Source organism: Natator depressus, chromosome 1, assembly GCF_965152275.1.
Source record: "Natator depressus isolate rNatDep1 chromosome 1, rNatDep2.hap1, whole genome shotgun sequence".
NCBI lineage: Eukaryota > Metazoa > Chordata > Testudines > Cheloniidae > Natator > Natator depressus.
This window is the reverse complement of record NC_134234.1, coordinates 117,955,092-117,977,098: the sequence shown is the minus strand read 5'-3', so window position 1 is coordinate 117,977,098 and position 22,007 is coordinate 117,955,092. Positions and strand designations below refer to the sequence as shown.

At 43.0% G+C, this 22,007-nt stretch overlaps 1 protein-coding gene across 4 annotated transcripts in view; it reads right to left on the bottom strand.

Moving 5' to 3' along the window:
- The window catches only part of CRACDL (CRACD like), a 95,549-nt gene that overhangs the window by 5,533 nt on the left and 68,009 nt on the right, over nt 1–22,007 (bottom strand). For all 4 annotated transcript variants that reach the window (XM_074965206.1, XM_074965226.1, XM_074965197.1 and 1 more), the window contains 2 exons: nt 19,488–21,114; nt 1,625–1,827 (listed from right to left, as the gene is read on the bottom strand). In XM_074965206.1, coding sequence (XP_074821307.1) covers nt 1,625–1,827; nt 19,488–21,114 — 1,830 coding nt within the window. The remainder of the gene's footprint in view (nt 1–1,624; nt 1,828–19,487; nt 21,115–22,007) is intronic.

Sequence of the window (22,007 nt, the reverse complement as noted above, 5' to 3'; positions counted from 1 at the left end):
TCTTCTCCCCAACTCAATGAGTTGAGGACTCTGTGGTGGTGGAGGCAGCTAGGGTTGGGATTAGATGTTCTTTGAGGCACAATTTCCTTCAGATCCTCATGGATTTCCTTAAGTAAGGCAATGCTGACCACGTCAGCATATTCTCCCTTGGGTTCCCCTACTGTCCGGTGAAACTCCCCCGTGGTGGGAATCCATGGTAGTATGTTTCTGGAAGGAACCCTGTTACCATGTGGGACAGAGATAACAGGAGCAGTGCAGTGGCATTGAGCTTCATGCCCTATGGTCAGCAGGATCTTGGGGTACCTACAGGCTAGAAGGATCGTGTCCCTTAGCTGTTGTATGGAACCAGTCCACATGATACAATCTGCAGGATACAATGCAACTTGAAATCAGGAGATTTCTGGCCCTTAGGAAGGAATTTCTCAAATAGGGGATGATTTGACCCACTATGTTTTAAGTGTAGTGAACGTGTGGAAACATTATTATGGTTTATAATCTCATCTGGACACATCATTAGGGAACATTTCTTGTTAATCACACTGCCGTTATTTATCGTTTGTCATCCTGTAGAGAGGCCTATTTTAAAATTTTAGAATACAATACACTAACCTCAAAGCTTATGCTCAAATAAATCTGTTAGTCTCTAAGGTGCCACAAGTACTCCTTTTCTTTTTACTTTCTATCAGGAGAGCTTCATGTAAGGAATTATTTAACATGAGTTTTCTAAGAGGCAATGCTAGCTAATATCCAGTGTCACCATCACATGTAAGTCTGATTTATCACAGTACAAAGAGCCAAAATCTAGAGCATAAGAACATATATAAGAACATAAGAATGGCCACATTGGGTCAGACCAATGGTCCATCTAGCCCAGTATCCTGTCTGCTGACAGTGGCCAATGCCAGGTGCTTCAGAGGGAATGAACAGAACAGGTAATCATCAAGTGATTCATCCCCTGTCGCCCATTCCCAGCTTCTGGTAAACAGAGGGTAGGGACACCATCCCTGCCCATCATGGCTAATAGCCATAAATGGACCTATCCTCCATGAACTTATCTATTTCTTTTTGAACCCTGTTATAGACTTGGCCTTCACAAGATCTTGGTATTGTCACTGAGTGTCAAACAGAAAAGTTATTTTTACCTTATTTAATTTCTCCAGACCCTGAAAATTGTTGACTAGGCAGTTTTGAAACCAAGTTGCTCTGTCAGGCTTAAATCACTGACAAGATTTTGGATTACTATGAAGTGTGTGTGTGTTTGTGTGTGTGTGTGTGTGGCGGGGGGGTTAAATACACACAAAAAGAACAGATTCCCTCAGTAGGGATTGCACAATTTAGCACATCAGTCAATTTACTTCAGTGTATATATACACAAAGCTAGGCCTGATCCTGCCAGCATTTTACACTCAAGGAGCAATCCCACAACCACTCACATGTGTAAAATTATTCATGAGAGTAGTCATGGGACTATGCATGTGCACAAGTGTTTGCAGGATCAGAGCCTTTGCAATTAAGTATCAATAATAATTAGATTTTTACACAATTATTTAATAGCAACTGATCCAAACCAAGAATGCAACAGCAATTTTACACAAAAGCATTAAACAAGTTTGCCTGTAAGCACCTCCATTCTTTCCTTCTCCTTATTTTGTTTTTCTGTGTCTGACTTAATGTCTTGAGCCACAAGTTTCTCTTCTTTAGTAGGCTCCGGCTCTTGTTGCATGCCCCTTTGCTTCTGTCTTGCTATAGTAATCCAGGCTGGTGTGGACTGGCTGTCAGTTCCTCCTGGAGAGTCTGCTGTAATCACTGGGGAAGGCACAGTCTTCTCTGTTGACAGATTCATTTGGAAACAAGGTTATTTGAAAGAAAACCTTAATTCATTTTAGCTTCTCCACTTTCTCATTTCAGATTTGTTATTACAGAAAATGTGATTAAAGAACATTTTATTTTGACCCCTTGAGGAGTTTTGATATTACTGTTCCTTATTCACTTTGCTAAATTACAATTTTATTTGTAAGTGATGCTCCTGTATCTTTGTATCTTTTGTATCTTTGACCGTGTCACTCCTGTCATATGAGCGATAAAAGCAGCACCAGTCAAATTACATCAACACTGCAACGGTCAATTGCAAACTGACAACAGCTGACCACTCTTGATCTTGCTCTCTCTCTCTCTCCTAAATACCAAGGCAATGCTTCCATCGCACTGAAGAAGAGAGAAATGTTAAAATGGAAAGCCACAAAAATGAATGCATCAGGCCAGTTTCACTGCTGGGGTAAGTGAATGAGTGGAAATTCCATTGACTTAAATAGCTGCACCCACTTACACCAGGGGTGAATTTGGTCCATCAAGCAGAAATAGCGCTTACTCCTAACTAAACAACAAATTAATCTCACAGTGCTTAAAAGGTACAAGAAAAGTAACACTAACCCTAAAACACTAACTACCTGTGGGCCTGCTCTCTACACAGGAAGTCAATGGAAGTCTTGCCATTGATGTTGATGGCAGCAGGATCAAGTCTTAAAGTATCAGGCACTTGTGTATCACTAGTAACTGAAAAATCAATACTGTCAGAGTGTGCCATTTCAGACTGGTGTATGAAATACAGGAACAACATTTACAGAGGAAATCCTAACTTCTGCAGTCTCTGGTACTAACGTCTGGGATTCTTGGGAGCGGTCAGGCAGTCCTGTAGGACTTGTCTTCACTAGAAAATTAGGTTGTGTTAGAACACAACCTTGCAGACATATTAACTACTGTGATGCTCAACTTGCTGTTGCAATGAGTGTTACAGGGACCATTGTGTTTTACATAGTTTTTTCTGGACATGAGTAAATTCTACTGGAACCAAAGGCTTAAGCACAATACCTGGACAGGATATTTACTCTGACTTGTCTTCACTGCCTGCAAAGTCATGTTTAACACTGTATTAGTTAACACAACTCCTCAGGGTCGTGTTCTAACGCAACCCAGTTTTCAATTAAGACAAGCATGACAAAAGAGAGACAGTATGTGGGGAACAAAGCAATCAGACAGTAAATTGTCAGAAGAGTCACCCCTCTGGTGTCAGCACTGTAGACTGGTCTACATTAAAAAGTTAGGTCGACCCAGCTACATCGCTCAGGGATGTGAAAAATCCATCCCTCTGAGTGATGTAGTTAAGCTGACCTAACCCATTGGTTCTTTTAGGATAAAATTTTGCAGGCTGATACCAAGTGTGTGCCAGAAGCACTCCTGGTTGTTAGAAAGGGAAGAGCAAAGCCTGAGTAATATTACCTCCTGCCAAGGACCCACCCAGCCCCTGCTCATGGCCCTTAGCTTATTCTGCTGAGAACATGGTCTCTTGATTGCCTGAAGACTCCAGCAGGCACAGACTTAAACTCTGCAACAGGCCTGGATACCCAGCTGCTCCATAGCATTCCATGGTTGCAGCTGTAGTTCTGGTCCTGCTCTCTGCTCCCCCTTGCTCCTAGCCCTTTCTCCAGACTGCTCCTGGTGCCCGATTCCTGCTCCCAGTTCCCATTCCTGGCTCCTGTCCCTGCTCCTGCTCTGGTTGATACTTCAGCTCCGACCTTTGATTCCTGAGTTTTGACTCTTGCTCGCTCCCTGGACTTGGCATTCAGTTTCTGAACACGGCTCTGGCCCTTGGCTCCTGGTTTCTGGCTCTGGCTCACTCCCCAGGTTTGATAACTTGGCTCCTGACTCAGGCCACTAGGCATGGCTGTCCCTGTTCCAACTATTAGGCAGCCCTCGTGCCCTGACCACTAGGCAAGGCTGTCCATAGCTGGGCATTACACCTCCCGGAAGAGGTGAAAGTAGATGATTGGTCTTGGACAGGAATGAAGAAAAGGGCAATTCTTAAAAAAAAATTGTCATCACTGTCTAAAATAAGAAAGAAAAGATGAAAACACAGAGCTGCAGAACTGTTACTCTCTCTTCTCACTGAAACCTCAGCAGCCAGGAAAAATATTGTCAGAAGTTGTCATTCTCTGGTGTACAGCCCACAGGGACTCCAAGGGAGTGAAGGAATAACCCAGACAACGAGGATGAGGTGTCTCACCCGGGGGCTTGTTAAGAGACACTACCTGAAGGCAGCTGATCACTAAGGGACATGAGTCAACCGGATGCCCAGACACCCTTACTCAGATAGCTCTGAGGGTGGAAGCTCGGATCTGAGGGATTCTGACAGAAAAGCAATTTTAAACAAAATGCAGAATGCCGGAATGCAAGCAGGAGGTAATGGTAATGGCTTTGGAGTGACACCAAGAAAAATATTTCCCATGCTCTCCAACCAACAGTGGTGGTACTTGAACTCTTAAGATAGAGCGTCAACTATTTGAGAGGGAAAAGCTCTCACGCACAAGGATTAATCTCTCCAACTCCAGGCCAGCAGTAGTACTGTAACAGGAAGCTCTGCGGAGAGAATTGCAATATGGCTCAGATCATTGCTTAGGTGACTGGATTCCCCCAACAAAATTAGACTCCTCCCACAAGAAAATACTGCAGGTGCCTGTTTATTCAAATAATGCAGCCCTGGTTGCTTATCTGCCCAGGATAGCACTGGTTTCACTATGCAGGACTCCCTGAAAGCTAACAGTGCTCGCCTCATGAGCCCCCATGTTCTAATACATTCTTTTCTCCCAAAATGACCATTTCCTCTGAATCATCCTGCATCCCACAGAGCCCCACAGCCCAGATGACTGGTATCTGTAACCACTACTGTGGTTTTGACAGAAAGATTCCTTTTAACAGGCAGTTTGCCACTAACCACCAAGTGAGGAAGATTTCACAGGGAAGTTTAGCAGAGCAAAATGTGTCTAATGCTTCTTAAGCCTAAGTGCTGGAGAGGTTTAGAAACCGCTGGGTAACTTGGGACAGTGCTACTACAACTGGAACCAGGTGATTCTCTCACTGATTCTCACCACTCTCTCGAGGTGAAAGCCCAGATTCACAAACAGACTGCATAATTTTTAGGTGCCTAGAAAAATCACTAGAATCAACAAAGCCTGAGTTAGGTACCCAGGCTCCCTATACAACAAATAGGGAGAGAGAGGTGCCTAAGAATGGGATCCACAAAAGCCAGAATGCTAGGTGGCTCCCTGCCAAGGCTAGCCAGCAGCAGATGCCAATGAGAAGGTGTATCCTAAGCCCCACTCCTCTTTGGGACTTGAATGTCTAAATTCAGGGTGGAGGGAGGCACCTACCTCTGCTTGGGATCCATAGCTGTGAACCTTCTCCTGGAGTCAGGTGTCTACGATTTTTTGTTTTTGTTTTGCAAGAAACACCAGACAAGTAGGAGAAAGAGGTAATGGTGGCACCTTCCTAATAACTTTTAGCCCAGTGGTAAGAGCACTTGCCTGGGATATGGGAGACCTGGGTTCAGTTCTGAAGTGTTTCTCTCAGTCTCTCTGGCTGAAGCTGTTCCACTTTGTATAAACGCTTACATCATCATTGAAGCAGCCAAAGCAGGGGCATTTGGGCACTCAGAGACCTTTCTACAGATCTGACTGGACGTTCTCTGCCCTTTGCTGACTGGCTCCAACCCTCTCCCTCCCTCCCAGTCACTTCACACCTGCCCCTCTTACTCTCTTCTCCACTGCTCTGCCCCCCTCATCCCCTTCTATGTCCCCTTTCCCTTTTGCTCACCCTCTCCAACTAAACTAAACTAAACTAAAAAAAAAAATAAAAAAAACCCATGGCACTAACATGCTGTTTGCTGCCATCACATTGTTCACTCTGCTTTCACACCTTTCCCGACCCTGTGTCTGTCTTGTCTGTTTTGACTATAAACTCTTTAGGGCAGGGAGTGTCTACTTCTCTGTGTTGGTATGGTGCCTAGCACAATGGGGCCTGTTCTTGGCTGACCCTTAGGCACTACCATCAGAAACATGATTAATAATAACAATTAACGTCTGAGGTTGCCCAGATAAGAGACATTTACCAGCACTTGGAGGGGAACCATCCATTCCCCCACCCCACCCCCCTCCCGTAATAAGTTGAGGGCACCCCTGTGGTAATGGACAAGGTGGCAAGTTTAATCCTAAATCACTTATTCATATAACCTTACATCCAAAATAAAGTCTCCATCTGTTTCTTCAGCATTTCCTGGTAGATGTCCATCCATCAACTTACACTCAATATGGCAAAAAATGAGCTCTTAATCTTTCCACCCAAGCCCTCTCCCTTCCCCTACTTCAGTAATTATGCACACTGCCACCATCCTCCCTCACCATCCTCCTGCTCACTCAGGTGTATAAACTGAGCAGCTGTCTTTCTAGACACATATGACTAAGCCATGTATCAAACCTACTGCTCCCTCCTGTGGAGTGTCTCTAAGATCAGCGCCTTTCCTCTCTGTCCACACACCTAAAGCATTAATTTAGGCCCTCATCTCACTCTGCACTACTGTATCCTCCTTCTTTATGGCCTTGACAAATGCCATCTTAAATCCATTCAAAGTTCTGCTACAAAGATCATTCCTGGCTCATCGCTCTAACCATGTCTCACACACACACACCCCTTTGTGTCCCTCTACTGACTCCCACTGCATCAAACAAAAATGACTTGCCTTCACTTTGAAGATCCTCATGGCTTGCCTCTGATCTAACATCTCTTATAGGATATTGAGCATTTGACATCTCCTTCCATGCTGCCAGTGATGCCATAATTCCCTCAAACACTTTTGTACTTTCTCCTGGACTGTCTCTTATGGGCACTAGAAACTCTCTGTAAAAACCACAAAGTTACCTTATTGTCCTTCTTCAACTGCCCTCAAAACTCACCTCTGAAGTGATACTTCAAAACAATCTACAATGACTAGACAGCTGACATGTTGTGATCACTGCTTATTGTGCTAAACATAATAGTCTCGTTGTTACCTTGTTCTCCTGTTAGTTTGTCTGTAGGCATCTACTGTCTCTCATCGTATATACTTGGATCATGTTTTTTGCTATTAGTGTAGACAGTGCCTAGCACAATAGTAATGCATTGGTGTCTTTGGGTGTGTAATGGGGCGGTACCCACCTCTCATGAGCACCCCCTTCTGGTTGGGTGTGTGTGCAATTGTTTAGTTTATGGTGACCCCTGTCAGTGGTTTCTCGGGTGGTTTTTCAGTGAATCAGCACTCCAGCCAAGTCACACACACTGTATGTGGGACAGAACAAAACCCCTTCCAGAGTATATAGTCTTTACCTTGTCCTGGCCCTAGTATGGTGCTGTAGCCCCAGGGCTTCCTCCCCGAAGACACAGTCTTCTTGTGGCCCTCCCTGGACTCAGTCCTTACTCAGTCCCAGCAGCCAGCCAGGAGCTCCTTCACAGCTCCCCTGGTCCCTGCCAGCAGACTGTCTTAGGCTCCTTTCTGGGACAGGGTGTGGCCTCTGGGTCTAGTCCGCCCCATCACAGGATGTTACCATAATAATAATGTTAATAAATAAATAGGAGAAGATGACATCAAGCAGTTATGTTCTTCTTATAACACTTCTTCAAGGTTGAAAAACTCAGCATCCCTGTCAGCCATGTTGGGGGGCAGCTATCACCTCAAAAGACGGGAAGAGAGCACTCTCGTACAAACGGCAAGCAGCTTTTTGTAATTCTTTTCAAAGAAATTATCTGAATCTGTATGGACCTGACCCTGGATGGCAAAGTTGTGACAGTTGCATTCGTAGGAGCCATAGCTGATCTGTTTATCCTTTGGGAAGGAGGCTGTTTTAAGGAACCAGTCTATACATTTGCTTTTGTGATAGTCTTTGCTATGACAGAAGCCAAGTCTGGCAGGAAAGAGAGAGGTAGAACAGTACTGTCAACTCAGAAAGGAGACCTCGCCAGTGCAGGATTTACTACCGCTTCTACAAACAAGTTTGGAAGAGCTACTGCAGGCAGCATGACAAGTGTGTCAGATTATTTATTATACCTGTTTCCCAAAGGCTTCCGTGAAGGATGGAGGCCCCATTGGAGGGGGGGATGGCTAGACAGGCTACACACATAATAAAAGAGTCTCTGTCCCAAACAGCTCACAGTCTATGCAAGTGATAAAAGACAATGGGTGGATACAACAAAGAATGGAAGCTGGGGGAAGGGAGGATAAGGTAGCGGTCTAAAGAGTATTTGAGACTCTCCTTTAAAAGTGTGGGGTTCTGAGGGGCAGTGGAGGCCCAGTAGCCATGGCATGCAGTGGCTATCCACAAAATAAATATTTCACTCACCTTTTTCCTCAGTTCATTGGCCTTCTGATTCACCTTGAATAACACTTTTCTTTCTTATCTCTTTCAGTCATTGGGCTGTCAATGTGCTTTTATGACTTGCGATGTGGCAAGTCAACGGATTGGGGAATAGAGATAGTCACGGTGGAGCCAAGAGTCCTTGGTAGTAATTTTTTTTAAATTAAGGCCAAGTTACAGTAAAACTTGGTATCAAGTCTTAAGCACAATTCAATTGTTGTTTCTGCTTATTACTCACAGGAAGAACACACAAAAGTTCCAAGACTTGTGCATTCTACTTTATAGAGAGACATGGTGTCCAGTGGGCAGGATACAGGATTGGAAGTCAGAAGATGTGTTTTTTTTCCTAGATCTTCTATGGGTTGTCTGACATTGGGCATACCATGAAACCTCCCTGTGTCTTGGTTTCCCCATCTGTAAAATAGGGCTAAAGATACCCACCTTTGGACTACACTTTGAGATCTATGGATTGAAAACATTATATTAATGCTAAGTACTATTCTTTGCTTGTTGCTTCACTGGGTAGAAAAAAATCATTTAAGATATTTAAAAATAATTAGTTATTGAATAACTTTGTCAAGTAATAAAGGGCACTGGGCGATGATTCAGAATCATATTCAGTCATTCAGAATATGTTCACACTCATGGCTGCATCTTTTATTTGTTTCTTTAAAACTAATTTGACATATGGGGTTTTGAAAGGACTATGGGATTTCCTTCCTCCTCTTGAATGAAGTATGCCCTCATTTTGGAAATAAGTGTCAATAAATGGAAAAGTACCGCCAGCCACATGTATATTGAGGTGAGAATCCCTTAATTCTGCTAGTGCTTTACAAGAGCACACTTAGAAAGGGGAATGTTATCTGCCGAATTTGCAGGTCTTTGTCTGCTTTCAAACTTTTCTCAAACAGAATTTCTCTTCCTTCTTCAAGACTATGGGCCTGATCTGGCAAAGGGAGTTTTGCCTGCATAAAGACTGCAGGATCAGACTGTATACCATTATGTGAAGGTTATTCTTTAATATATTTATCTCTAGTTATTTGAACAATAAGATTAAACCTGTAGAACTAATCTTGAGATAAAAAAGGAACTTTTGTTGTTGACATATTTACTAGGTGAGCGTGGGTGATTTTGCACATTCGTAAGAGATGGAAAAAGAGAATGATTAAATAATCATTGGCCACTGTTATCCATCTGCAGTCCTATATCACTTGCCATATATTTGAAAATTATTTTCTCTAACACTAAAAGTAACTGAAGCTGTAAGGCTTAACTTTTCAGAGGTAGCCTCAGATATTACTCCCACATTTTTGTGTCCACAAATATTTGCAGGCACAAAAAATTACAGATGTATTTTATAGCACTAAGATCTCTAAGTATCTGAAAATGAGTTGCTTACGTATCGAAGGGCTGTAAAATAGATCTATAATTATTCATCACCACAACATCATGCAGGTACAAAGTCAGACTAAATTTGAGGCCTTTTTGAAAGTCATGACCTTAATATGCAAGCAAAGTCATGTATTCCAAGCATGTTTTTAAAAGCAAATATTTTCAGAACGAATGCAAATTTTTTTTTTTGGGGGGGGGGGGGGGGGGGGGAGGAGACCAGGGTCATTGTTTTATAACATACTGTTTGTGGATGCATATTTCATTCCACGTTACTTTATCTTTGTTCATTCATAAATAAGCAAGTTACTTTAAGACAGGCTTTATAAGGTATATGACATTTAGGATATCTCAGCCTACATATTTCCCTTTGTTTTTTAACATACCATGTGTTTCTCTCAGCGTACACACCTTATGCTTTCATATCAGACTAAGCATCTCTGAAAGGTTTTGCTAAGCAGCTCTGATATCTTTTTTCCCCCCTCTAAGCGGCTGTGCAACATGAGCTGTAAATTTTGGTTGGATCCATAATAGACCTTCCAAGAGAGTTTATTACAGAGAAAACTGCTACCTCTACATCAAAAAGTCTATTGCTTTCTTGGAAAACAGCCCTATCAAAAAATTGTCTGAGACAACTAAAAACAACTTCTTTTGAAGAGAAGTAAGCTTCCTACATATATTGCTTTAATGCAATCCTAGTTAGATATAAAAAAAAGTCTTTTTTATGCAGAAAGACAGAGAGAAGTACTTTTCTTGTAATTTCAAAGCCTGGATTTTCTGGACAATATATTCTTTCGCTCTCCTTCCTTGCATTCCTTTCCAGAATGTCACTCCTACTACAATTTCTCAACACAAAAGTCAATTACTTTTATTTTTATAACTTTTCAGTGGCTCCAAAAGGCACACACAATGTTCTCCTACAGCGATGGGTTGTTTTTAAGGTTTGTGCACAGTCATTTATCCTAAGGCCACGTCTACACTACCCGCTGGATCAGCGGGTAGTGATAGATTTATCTTGTCTAGTATAGACGCGATAAATCGATCCCCGATCGCTCTGCCGTCAGCTCCGGAACTCCACCACTGCAAGAGGCGGAAGCGGAGTCGACGGGGGAGCAGTGGCCGTCGATCCCGCGCCAAGAGGACGTGAAGTAAACGATTCTAAGTCGATCTAAGATACGTTGACTTCAGCTACGCTATTCTCGTAGCTGAAGTTGTGTATCTTAGATTGATCCCCACCCCCAGTGTAGACCAGGCCTAAGAGACAAAAGGGAATACATGGTATGTTTATATCATGCCATCCATTCTGAAGGATCCCTTGTCACTTTACAAATGATGGCCCAGATCTTGCAAATATTGAGGGATGTGCATAACTTCCCTCATGCGAGTTTAGATTTTAAAAACCTGTTGGGTTAATACTCACGCGAGGAAAGTGATATACATGCTTAAGTGTTTTTGCAAGCTTGTGTGAGGCCATAGGCCACTAACAAGGCCTATGAGGCAAAAAGACATCCTTTAGTAGATGGATAAATCCTAATGAGGAAAATAGAAAACAGCATAAACTCTGGCAAATGAAGTGTAAAAATATAATTAGAAAGACAAAAAAAGAATTTGAAGAACAGCTAGCCAAAGACTCCAAAAATAACAGCAATTTTTTTTTAAATTCATCAGAAGCAGAAAGCCTGCTAAACAACCAGTGGGGCCACTGGACGATCGAGATGCTAAAGGAGCACTCAAAGACTATAAGGCCGTTGCGAAGAAACTAAATTAATTCTTTGCATCGGTCTTCACTGTTGAGGACATGAGGGAGATTCCCAAACCTGAGCCATTCTTTTTGGGTGACAGATCGGAGGAAGTGTCCCAAATTGAGGTGTCATTAGAGGAGGTTTTGGAACAAATTGATAAACTAAACAGTAATAAGTCTCCAGGACCTGATGGTGTTCACCCAAGAGTTCTGAAGGAACTCAGATGTGAAATTGCAGGACTACTAACTGTGATCTGTAACCTATCATTTAAATCGGCTTCTGTACCAAATGACTGGAGGATAGCTAATGTGATGCCAATTTTTAAAAAGGTGACCCTGGCAACTGCAAGCCAATAAGCCTCACTTCAGTACCGGGCAAATTGGTTGAAACGATCATAAAGAACAAAATTGTCAGACACATAGATGAACATAATTTGTTGGGAAATAATCAACATGGTTTTTGTAAAGGGAAATCATACCTCATCAATTTACTAGAATTCTTTGAGGGGGTCAACAAGCATGCGAACAAAGGAGATCCAGTGGATATAGTGTATTTAGATTTTCAGAAAGCCTTTGACAAGGTCCCTCACCAAAGGCTCTTAAGCAAAATAAGCAGTCATGGGATAAGAGGGAAGGTTCTCTCATAGATTGGTAACTGGTTAAAAGATAGGAAACAAAGGGTAGGAATAAATGGTTAGTTTTCAGAATGGAGAGAGGAAAATAGTGGTGTTCCCCAGGGATCTGTATTGGGCCCAGTCCTATTTAACATATTCATAAATGATCTGGAAAAGGAGGTAAACAGTGAGGTGGCAAATTTGCAGATGATACAAAACTACTCAAGATAGTTAAGTCCCAGGCAGACTGTGAAGAGCTGTCAACCTCTGGAACTCCTTGCCAGAGGGCGTTGTGAAGGCCAATACTATAACAGGGTTCAAAAGAGAGCTAGATAGATTCATGGAAGATAGGTCCATCAATGGCTATTAGCCAGGATGGGCAGGAATGGTGTCCCTAGCCTCCGTTTGCCAGAAGCTGGGATTGGGTGACAGGGCATGGATCACTTGATGATAACCTGTCTGTTCATTCCCTTTGGGGCACCTGCAATTGGCCACTGTCAGAGGACAGGATACTGGGCTTGATGGACCTTTGGTCTGATCCAGTATGGCCATTCTTATGTGTCTGTGGAACTCCATTAATGGGAGTTTTGTGTGATGTGCCTGCAGTATTGGGTCTCCTATAGATAAATTAAAAAAAAAATTCACTGAAATGAAGCTAGTTCAGGGTCTGAGGATGGCAACCGAGACACTGAACACTCCATAGTGCCAAAGAAGGAAATAGCACATTTAAAACAAATCACATATTTGAGGTAACACATTTGCAATCCTTTACTCCTGGGGGAATTCTGCACCACTGCGCAATGCAGAATTTTGCAGAAATTAATGTTGTGCGCACAGAATTTCCTTTCTCCCACAGAAATGGGCTGCAGTGCTGCTGGCCACCACTAGGGGCTGCTGGACCTGGCAGAGCCAGTATCTGGGCAAGGGGGAGCTCCGCAGCTGGGCCGGGGGTGGGGGGAAAGGGTGCGGGTGTCTGGGAGGGAAAAGGTGTGGGTATATGGGCAAGGGGGGGCCCACAGCTAGGCTTTGCAGGGAAGGAGGTTTGGGTGTATTGGCTGTGGGGGGCACTGTGGCTGGGCTCGGGGTCAGGGAAGGGTTGTGGGTGTCTGGCTCCCAGGCTGGGCTCAGGGGGTGGAGGGAAGGGGCCAGAGAAACAGGAACTGGGTTGTCATAGGGGTTTCTTTAACTCTGTATTCCTGGGAGAATTTGCGTGTCTCTGTATTGTTACAGACATACTTGCTGACAGGTATTTTGAAATAAATGATCAAAATAATTGAAACTGGCATGATTATGTAGGGCTATTTTGACAAATAAAATTTGCAGAATTTTAAAATATTGTGTGCAGAATTTTTAATTTTTTGGCACAGAATGCCCCCAGGAGCAGCAAGCATTCTGAAAACTTGACTTCCATATCATTTGAACATTTTACAGCATGTTTAATCTTATTTCTGGAGATTACATGATTTCCTTGTGTATTAGCACCATGAGCTCAATTCTGAAAAACTCCTATTGACTTAAGTGGAAGAAGGAACAGGCTGTGTGTGAATTATTGCTGTTTTTCCACAAATAGGGACTTTCTGATCTGTTATAAGGTGTTTCAACATTTTAGCTGATTGGAGGGTGTTTATTTTTATTGCTACCTGCATCAGTCAATTCATCTCCATGGAAATAGAGTCATAGCGTGTAAGGCCAGAAGGGACCACCAAATCATCCAGCTGGATCCCATGTACATCTCAGGCCACCATCTGCACTGCACAGTAAACCTTACATCCAAAATTAGACTGAAGTATTACAGTCCACAGGAGACTAGACTATTAGGTGCACAGGAGAGAACAGGAAGGACTGAGGTGCACCAGTGTTGAAGGCCCCCGCGTTGACAAGGAAATGATTGAGACATATAACCAGATAATCCCAGCAAGCGATCTGCGCCCACATACTGCAGATGAAGATGAAAAAAACCCCAAGGTCATTGCCATGCATTCTGATGTGGGAGAAAATTCCTTCCCGACCCCACATATGGTGACCAGTTAGACTTTGAGCATGTGAGCAAGAACCAGCCAATGAAGCACCTGAGAGATTACTTCCTACTGCAAAGAAAAGAAATGTCACAACAAACGTAATTATCGTATATACTCGTTCATAAGCCGCATCTTTTTTAGTAAAAAAGGGAAGATTCAGAGAAGGGGGTCAGCTTATGAACAGGTATAGAGAGGAAGGGGTGGGACACAGCTCCTCCCCCCAACAGAGGGAGCAAGGAGAAGCAGCACAGCCAGCAGAGCCACAAGGGAAGAGGAGGGGCCAGAGTCTCTCTGCTTCTGGCCACACTGCCCGGCCCGCCAAAGCAGCCTGCGGCGAGGCCAGAGACATCCTCCCTGGCCCTCCCCAGATAAGGTGGGAATTATAAGGTCAGCTTACGAATGGGTCATAAAATTTTTCCATTTTTACTTATCCATCTTGGTCGGCTTATAAATGAACCGGCTTATGATTGAGTATATATGGTAATCTTTGGATTTAGCCTCCCTGAAGATGAAGATATAAACAAAAAGTTTATTTACATTTGATTCAATTCATGTGAGATAAAAGAAGTAGTTTATTTTTTCTCTAAGTGTGGTTGGCGGGTGATAGAAAAGGTGTTAAGATGTTAAAAATAGTTGGAGATCCTAAATGAGAGTCGAATGGAAAACACATCCTGACTTAAAAATGACAAGCCAGTAGATTTTAAACCCAAATATTTCAAAATCTCTTTGCCCTGGCTGCCAAAATCAACTCAGGATTCTGTGTTCCCTTTGCAATAACTGATGTCATCACAGTAGAGAACTTGGATTCTCAACTCTGATTTGACTCTGGCAGAGGAAAGCAGAACCTTGAACTCAGGTCTTGGAAGGTAAGTGAAGATGGGTGAAGATGGCTGATGGATTTTCAACTATGTATTTTCAAAATGTATTGGTAATCTTTAAGTCAACATGTATGTTACGTTAGGGCCTGACAGAGGCATTCAGGCACTGGGAGTGCAGAGCCGAACAGCAGCTCTAGGAGGGAGAGGGGAATTCTGCCTGTGGATGATACAGCCTGATCCCAACCCTGTACAGCTGCCCTGCTCTGTTGGCCAATATGCATGAGAAGAGTGTAGCCCTTTCTCTTCCTCTGCCCCCCTCTTTTGGGGTGCATAGTGACTGTGGGTGCACCGACGGTGCAGTGCCTAGACACAGGGACTTCCATTGTTTCTATTTCTGAGACGGGGAGCACAATGGGCAGCAGAAGTCTGCTTGTGCCATCCTCACATGTGCATTCACACAAGGGCTAATTACGGTTTTTGCTACTGTGACCCACTGGTTAGTGTGTGTCACTTGTCCCACTCTGTATTTGATCCACAGAGGATGTGAATCTGCTATAGCCCCAAGCCATGAAGCTTGGCTCTTTAGCTCAAGCTGTAAAGACTCACGCTTTTAGCCCTGGAGGTCCCCAGGGCCAGCCAAGACGACAGCAATCACGCTATTTTAAAACATTTCCTGTTCAATTTAAAGGCACACAGCCACCAAGCCATCCCCAACTACCTCCACAGGCCTTTCTAGTAGCCTTGACTGCTGGTTGTGTTTGGGTGTGGAGTCAGCATGCCACCAACATTACCAAACACTTTAATACCAGTTCTCCAGGTAACTGGAAAAATCTAGAGATTAAATTGAATGGAAGGGACCAAGCTGCTGTTGCGAACACTGAACATAGCAATCTTACTCTCTCCAAACTGCTGTACACGAAACGTGAACTGCACCTCATCATAATAACGATGCAATTTGTTTCCCTATTCAGCATAATTAAACCAGCACTCTTTTCCAGCCCAGCAGTGTCTCATCTTTTGAAAGGTCTAATAAACTTAAAGGATAGAAGTGGCCTGTTGCCAGAACTAGCAGAGGTTTGGATGCAATGCAGTGTCAAGTGGGAAGGAGCAGAGCTGATGGCCTTGCATACTTGGGAACAGATTGTGTCCATCTAGCCACACATTCCTTTGAAGAGCTATGTTCTGGAGGGGTTTGATAGCAGCTCTTTGAGTTGTCTCTGCCACTGGCTAAGGAGAATGATGAATTTGCATGTACTCCTAGGTTGGTGAGAGTAGAGGGCAGGCCTTTTTTACAGTATAAAATAACTGAAGACTATGCCATCAGTTTGCAGTACTGGTCAGCACACTACTCCATCAATTCATTTGTTCTCATTGGTTATCACAGGGGCCAGAGCTCAGCCATGCCTTATAAGCTGTGAACAGCATTGGTGGCTGATGCAGTAGTGCACCGCCCCAGAAGCTTCTCAGGGCATTAGGGGAGCACACCTGCTGCTACACCTCTTCAGTGGGTGCTGCATAATGTCCCTTCCAAACCCAGCCACCGCTGGGTATTTAGTGAGGATGGGCACAGCCTGCATATCTTACTGAAGACGACGTATCCACAAGCAAATGTTGCCAACCCAGTGTCACATGATAAGCAATACCAGGACAAACAGTGCCATGATCAGATTTCTAAGGAGAAAGGTCCACAATGAGACACTCTGGACCTCAGGTCAATATAGAGCAGTCTGTTCCATATTTAAACTAACATTGTCCCTAGTTAGCTCATGCTAAAATGTCAGAAGCCATTTCAATTCTATTTATTCCCTTCCCCCACAGCTATTCAGTGAATACATAGAAAATAGCATGATGGCTTCTTTTATATGCTTAGTCGGTTTCATACAGTTGTGAAATGGTCCAGGGTTCTTGTATGAGTATTTCATATCATATACTAAATACGTTTGTAACCCTAGCCCAGCTATTCCCGTCTTGTTTACAGTGAGCAAGCAATGATAAAGCCTTTCAAAGGAGTTTATGGGAGACCATAAATAAATAATGTGCTGAGCATGCTAGACAATTAGTAAACCTCCTTCAATATCCCGGTTAAAAAGAAGGATGAGTCTTCCAGAGGTCTGAGTCATCCATATCCTGAAAGGCTTGTTTGCACCTGCAGAATGTTACTTTTGGAATCACTATCCAGCAGCTCCAGCAGCTCTTTCCCTGTTAAATGAATGTGGTTAACTTGAATTCTTTTGTACTGGCTGATTTTTTAACGGGTGCTCTGACAGACGCTTTTCAACTATATGACTTTTTTTTAAAAAAGCCAGTAAAAATATTTGATAAGGGGTTTTCTGTTTCCATGCTAATATCCATAAAGGCCTTCTCAGCAAGGGAGAGAGGACAGGTCTGAGAGCAGCACCGCTAAATGTGTCTGTCCCCACCCCCACTCCTAACCACACACTCAAGCTTGCTTGCCAGCCTCCTAAGCAGCAATGAGGTAAGGATTCCCAACTTCAGGAACTGCAGAACAGCTCCAGGGAGCCTCCCCATCTCCAGCTTCCCCACCAGGTTCCCATTGCTTCCTGGCACACTACCAGGGTCTGGGGAGTGAGGAATCTGGTAGGTATACCCTCCCCCCCCTTAGCTTTCATCTCTCCCCAGCTTGGTGCAGGAGTCTGGAGAGGGAAGATAGGGACCACCATGGCCATCCTCCCAGCTGCTCTTGCTTCCTGGCTCAGTGCAGGGGTCCTGGGAAAAGGAGACACCATCCTGGTTCCAAATGGAGAAAGAGCAGCAGCTCTGTTACTGAATTACTGGGGAAGAACGTGCACTTGAGCTCCCGCAACATCCCCAGTGCTGCCTGAGAATGTGGTCAGTAGAATAGTGCGTGACATAGGAAGTATAAAGGCCCATCAGCAAAACCATGAAACTGGGCTGTACACAAAGGGCTGTCAAATACACAAAGTAAATGCTGGGCCAGATTCTCAGCTGGTATAAATTGGCACAGCTCCCTGGAAGTCAACAGAACTACACTGATTTACAACAGCTGAAGATTGAAACCAATGAAAACAATTTTTCCCTTTAACTTCTTTCATTTACAGTCCTTTTAGTTGCAAACTAGTAAGCATAGCATTTTCAGAAAGAGGTGTGATTTTCAGTGTCAATGTCCCTATAACTAAAGAGCAACCAGTAAAGTTTTCTGCAAGTTTTCCAGTAAGATTATTTATCATTTTACTGCAACAGCAATGAAATGTTACATAATTGTCATGAGCAAACCCTGGGTTTCAGATAAAAAGAGGAGTTAAATCTAACCAGATTGAATGGCTCTATGTCACGTCAGGCAACAATTTTTCATGTATTCTAAAATATGCTTACAAAAGAATGTTAAAAATGTCTGTTGGTTGCGGGGGTTTTTTGTTTTGTTTTAATACAGAATCCTTATTCATTCTAAACCTAGGAGAAATCAGCTCTTTAGCAGATTTGGACCACAGTACTACATCTGATTTGGCCACATACACCTGAACTTCGGCCAATAGGTGAGTTGGGTCTCAGGTCTTTCTATACCGGGCCAAACACCACCACAAAATCCAAATAGCACTGAACTGGGGAAGTTCACATTCAGATATAGACTTGGACCTATCTCTGTACTTCAACAAATCTGGTTGTGAAAATCTTTAGTTACTTTTTTAGAGTCAATATCAAAAATATTGCTAAACTTTAAAATACACAGATTCAAAATGTGCAACAATTCCATTAGACTTCCTGTTACCTTACCAGAGAAATCTCAGTGAGAAACGAGACTGTGGCCAGTAGGGTATTCAGGGTCATATTTTCATCTTGCTCTGGTAGAAGGGATGATTCTGAAAAATTCTAACATATTGCACAGTACCCTAACCCCCTTGGACTTTCTTTTAAATAGGTTTGTGGATCAGAGCTTGGCTCTTCCATAGAGTTGCCAGTTTTGGTAGGACATATTCCTGGAGATTTAATCATGACATAATCTTTAATTAAAGATATTTAATTCCTGGAGACTCCAGGCCAATCCTGGAGGGTTGGCAACTCTACTCTTCCAGTACCCTGGCCATTACAGAAAGCTTCACTATTTCTTATTAAGAGTCCATTCCTGCACTTGCCTCTGTGTGGGTGGAGTCCTGGGCTTGTTGCAGGATCAGGGCCTAACAGTCAGATCCTCAAAGGTATTTCACTGGAGTTCGGCACCTAAAATACAGTTAAGGACCTGGGCCTAAGTCATTATCAGTGATCACCAGGAAAACGAGTGTTTGGAACTAGAAAAGAAATACCACTTCACTGGGTAACACTTCATTAGCACAGCTGGGATGCTGCTGCAGACTGAACTTGCAGACTATCTGGCATGGCTTCCATTAAGTCAAAGAGATATGGTCAGCTCAAACGATTTTGAAACATTACTTTTGCTGATATCATTCTGTTTCCCTTTGAGAAGTAGTAGAGGTTTCATTTCTCATTTTTTGTTGCAACATTTCATTTCTATTAAACTGCATCTGCATGTATACAATGCTTCTGCTTTGGCAAACAGATTAGTAAACTGTACAAAGGAACAAATGTAAGGAATGTGTTACTGCTAGAAGTCATCTTCATTGTTTCAAAGAGAAGTATACCTTTCAAGATCATAAAAAAACCCTCTCTGAATTCAATTGAGCTTAGACAACTATATAAAGTATCAGAAGTCTTACCAGGCACTTTTGAAGGACATGATTTTTTCTCCAAGTCTCTGTCTTTACTTCTGGATTCAGGAGATTTAGTGGCTTTTTCCTGCTTTTCCACGTTCACGTTACTGTTTGCATTAGTTACATTTTGCAAAACAGGCTTCCTAGGCAATGGAGGTTTTGTGCTAAGCTGTTCAGAGGACTTTGTTTTAGATTTTATGTTGTCATTCACAGAGCCATTGATATTTACATCAGCAGTTTTTTTGATCTGTGCCTTTTCACCTTTTAGAAGTGATGCCAATCCCTCTTTTTCTAAATTAATCTCTGCACTGTATCTTTTAAACCCCTTCGATTCTGGTGAAGAGCTGTCTCTATATTTCAAGGACAGTGAAGTGGATCTAAGTTTTACTTGAAAAGGACTTTTATCTTCACTGCCTGGTTGGCACTGGGATACCACTGGAATTGCATCAATGGCCTGAGAAACACAGCCAGCCACCATTTTGTCTGCTGCTTTGCCCGTGACCTCAGACTCAGAATCTGCCAGCGACACCTGCTTTTTAATGCTATTTTTTTCCTCCTGTAGATCTGCGCCCACCTGCACATCCTCTTTCAACTTATCGTTTCTTGAAGAGAGCTTGGTTTTTGACAGGGGTAATTTGGCGTTTAATGGACTTTCACATTCTGAGTTTTCTTTCAGGTGGAGGCTGCCAGCTCTTGGTCTCTCCCGTGCTGATGACACTGAAAATTTTCTCAAGGTGCTGAGTTCATTGGCAGCTTTCTCTGTTTTTTCCCCCCAAATTGCCTCCCTGTGTCCCAGGGACTGATTGTTTTCCTTGTCAGATGCAGCTAGTTCTTGAGTGGGCGCAGTTTGCTCCAGAGACCAGAAAGCAGATGACCCCAGCTGCAATGACAAAGCAGGCTGTGGGATGTCAGAGGAAACACAGGGTGAGTCTGTGAGCTGAGAAGACCCTTCAGGTAATTGCTTGCTGGAAGCTGGCAATGCAGCAGACTCCTTCTTTGTTTCCTTATTACAGGAAGTTTCCATGGATATCTGACCATCCTTCTGTACATTTTTTTCTGGCCCTCCCAAACAAGAAAAAGTGCCAGTACTGGTTGAAGTATCCTCTTCAGACAGCAGATTATTCACTGAAGACCCATTAAGAAACTGTTTATTTTCTTGATTTAAAGTATTAACTGACACATCACACACATTCCTGGTGGACACACTCAGTGTTCCCGAGGGCTCTTTTTCCCTTTGTGTTTCTCTATCCGGAGGGGGATACAAGGTGATTACGTTTTCTTTAGGCTCTAAAGGAGAAGGATAATCTGACTTAGAATGTGTTAATTCCAGCATAGTTTGGCAGCCCTCAGGATTATTCTCGTGTAACGAGGCTTCCTGTACAATGGCAGACTCAGAAGTGAACTGCTGTGTGGGAGGCCTTTCGTCTCTGTGTCTCGAGCCATGGGGAAAGTCTTTAGGCATTTCAGGTCTCTGCCAGGAGGCCACGTCACTTGTCACAGCTGTGCTGTGTGTCAACTTCTGATGGCTGGTGGTGAAGACTTCATATGTCAAGTCTGTCAGCATCTCTCTTCCATCGTGCTCCTCTTCTTCTGGGGTGCAGCTCAAGTCACTCAGAGACTCTGATTGGGTCCGCTACAAAGAGCAAACAATTATTAAGATTTTATTATTTCTTTATAACTTCACACACTTTTATTTATTGTTTAGACTGTGGCAGAGCCCACAGTCTGGCAACTGCTTTCCAAAGATAGAGGAAGACAGTCCCTGTCTTGAACACACATAGCTAATTAGTTTATATTTAAGTACTATATGCTGATTTCATCGTATTATGCTCGGCAATATGTATTACGTATATGTGTAATAATTTTCTAACCAAACTATCAAGAAATCAAAGGAAGACGTCATTTCCTGCCCCTACATAAATTAACCTCTTTGATGCCTTTATATCTGTAGCCAATATCCAGCAAAGCTGGAGCTGTAGGACTCGGGGGACAAGTTTTTGGGGCTGGATTCACCAGTGCAATTTGGCTACATTGTGGCGCTCCAGTGGCCAAGAGCAGCTCCATCGTGCCATTACACATCACACAAACCCTCCTTTGTAAGGCCTGACCTTGGAGCAGCAAGTCCGTGCAAAGGGAATAGCAGAATAAAAGTATTCAATACGATAATGTACAGCAGATGGTCTTCTTACCTTTAGTCAAATTGTGACACACCCTTCCAATCTTTTGTAGCTTGTGTTTTCTTTCAAGAGTTAAAAATATTTCACGAAAGCTTATAAAGCATCTATTTATTTGGGAGGTCGTTTGATAACACATCAGGTAAGCTTTTGGAAATATGTACTTAGAACTGGCTGACTATACAGGATTATTTCAAAGCATTTTATTAAGCTGTGGAATATGCATTTTCACACACTGCCTTTGTTAGCTTACTGAACCACTGTAGTCTATTGTGTAAATCCATATTTTAGATGTAGGTACTAATTTGAGGACTACAAAGCTTGCATTCTAAAGTGACTTATGTCTCATCCT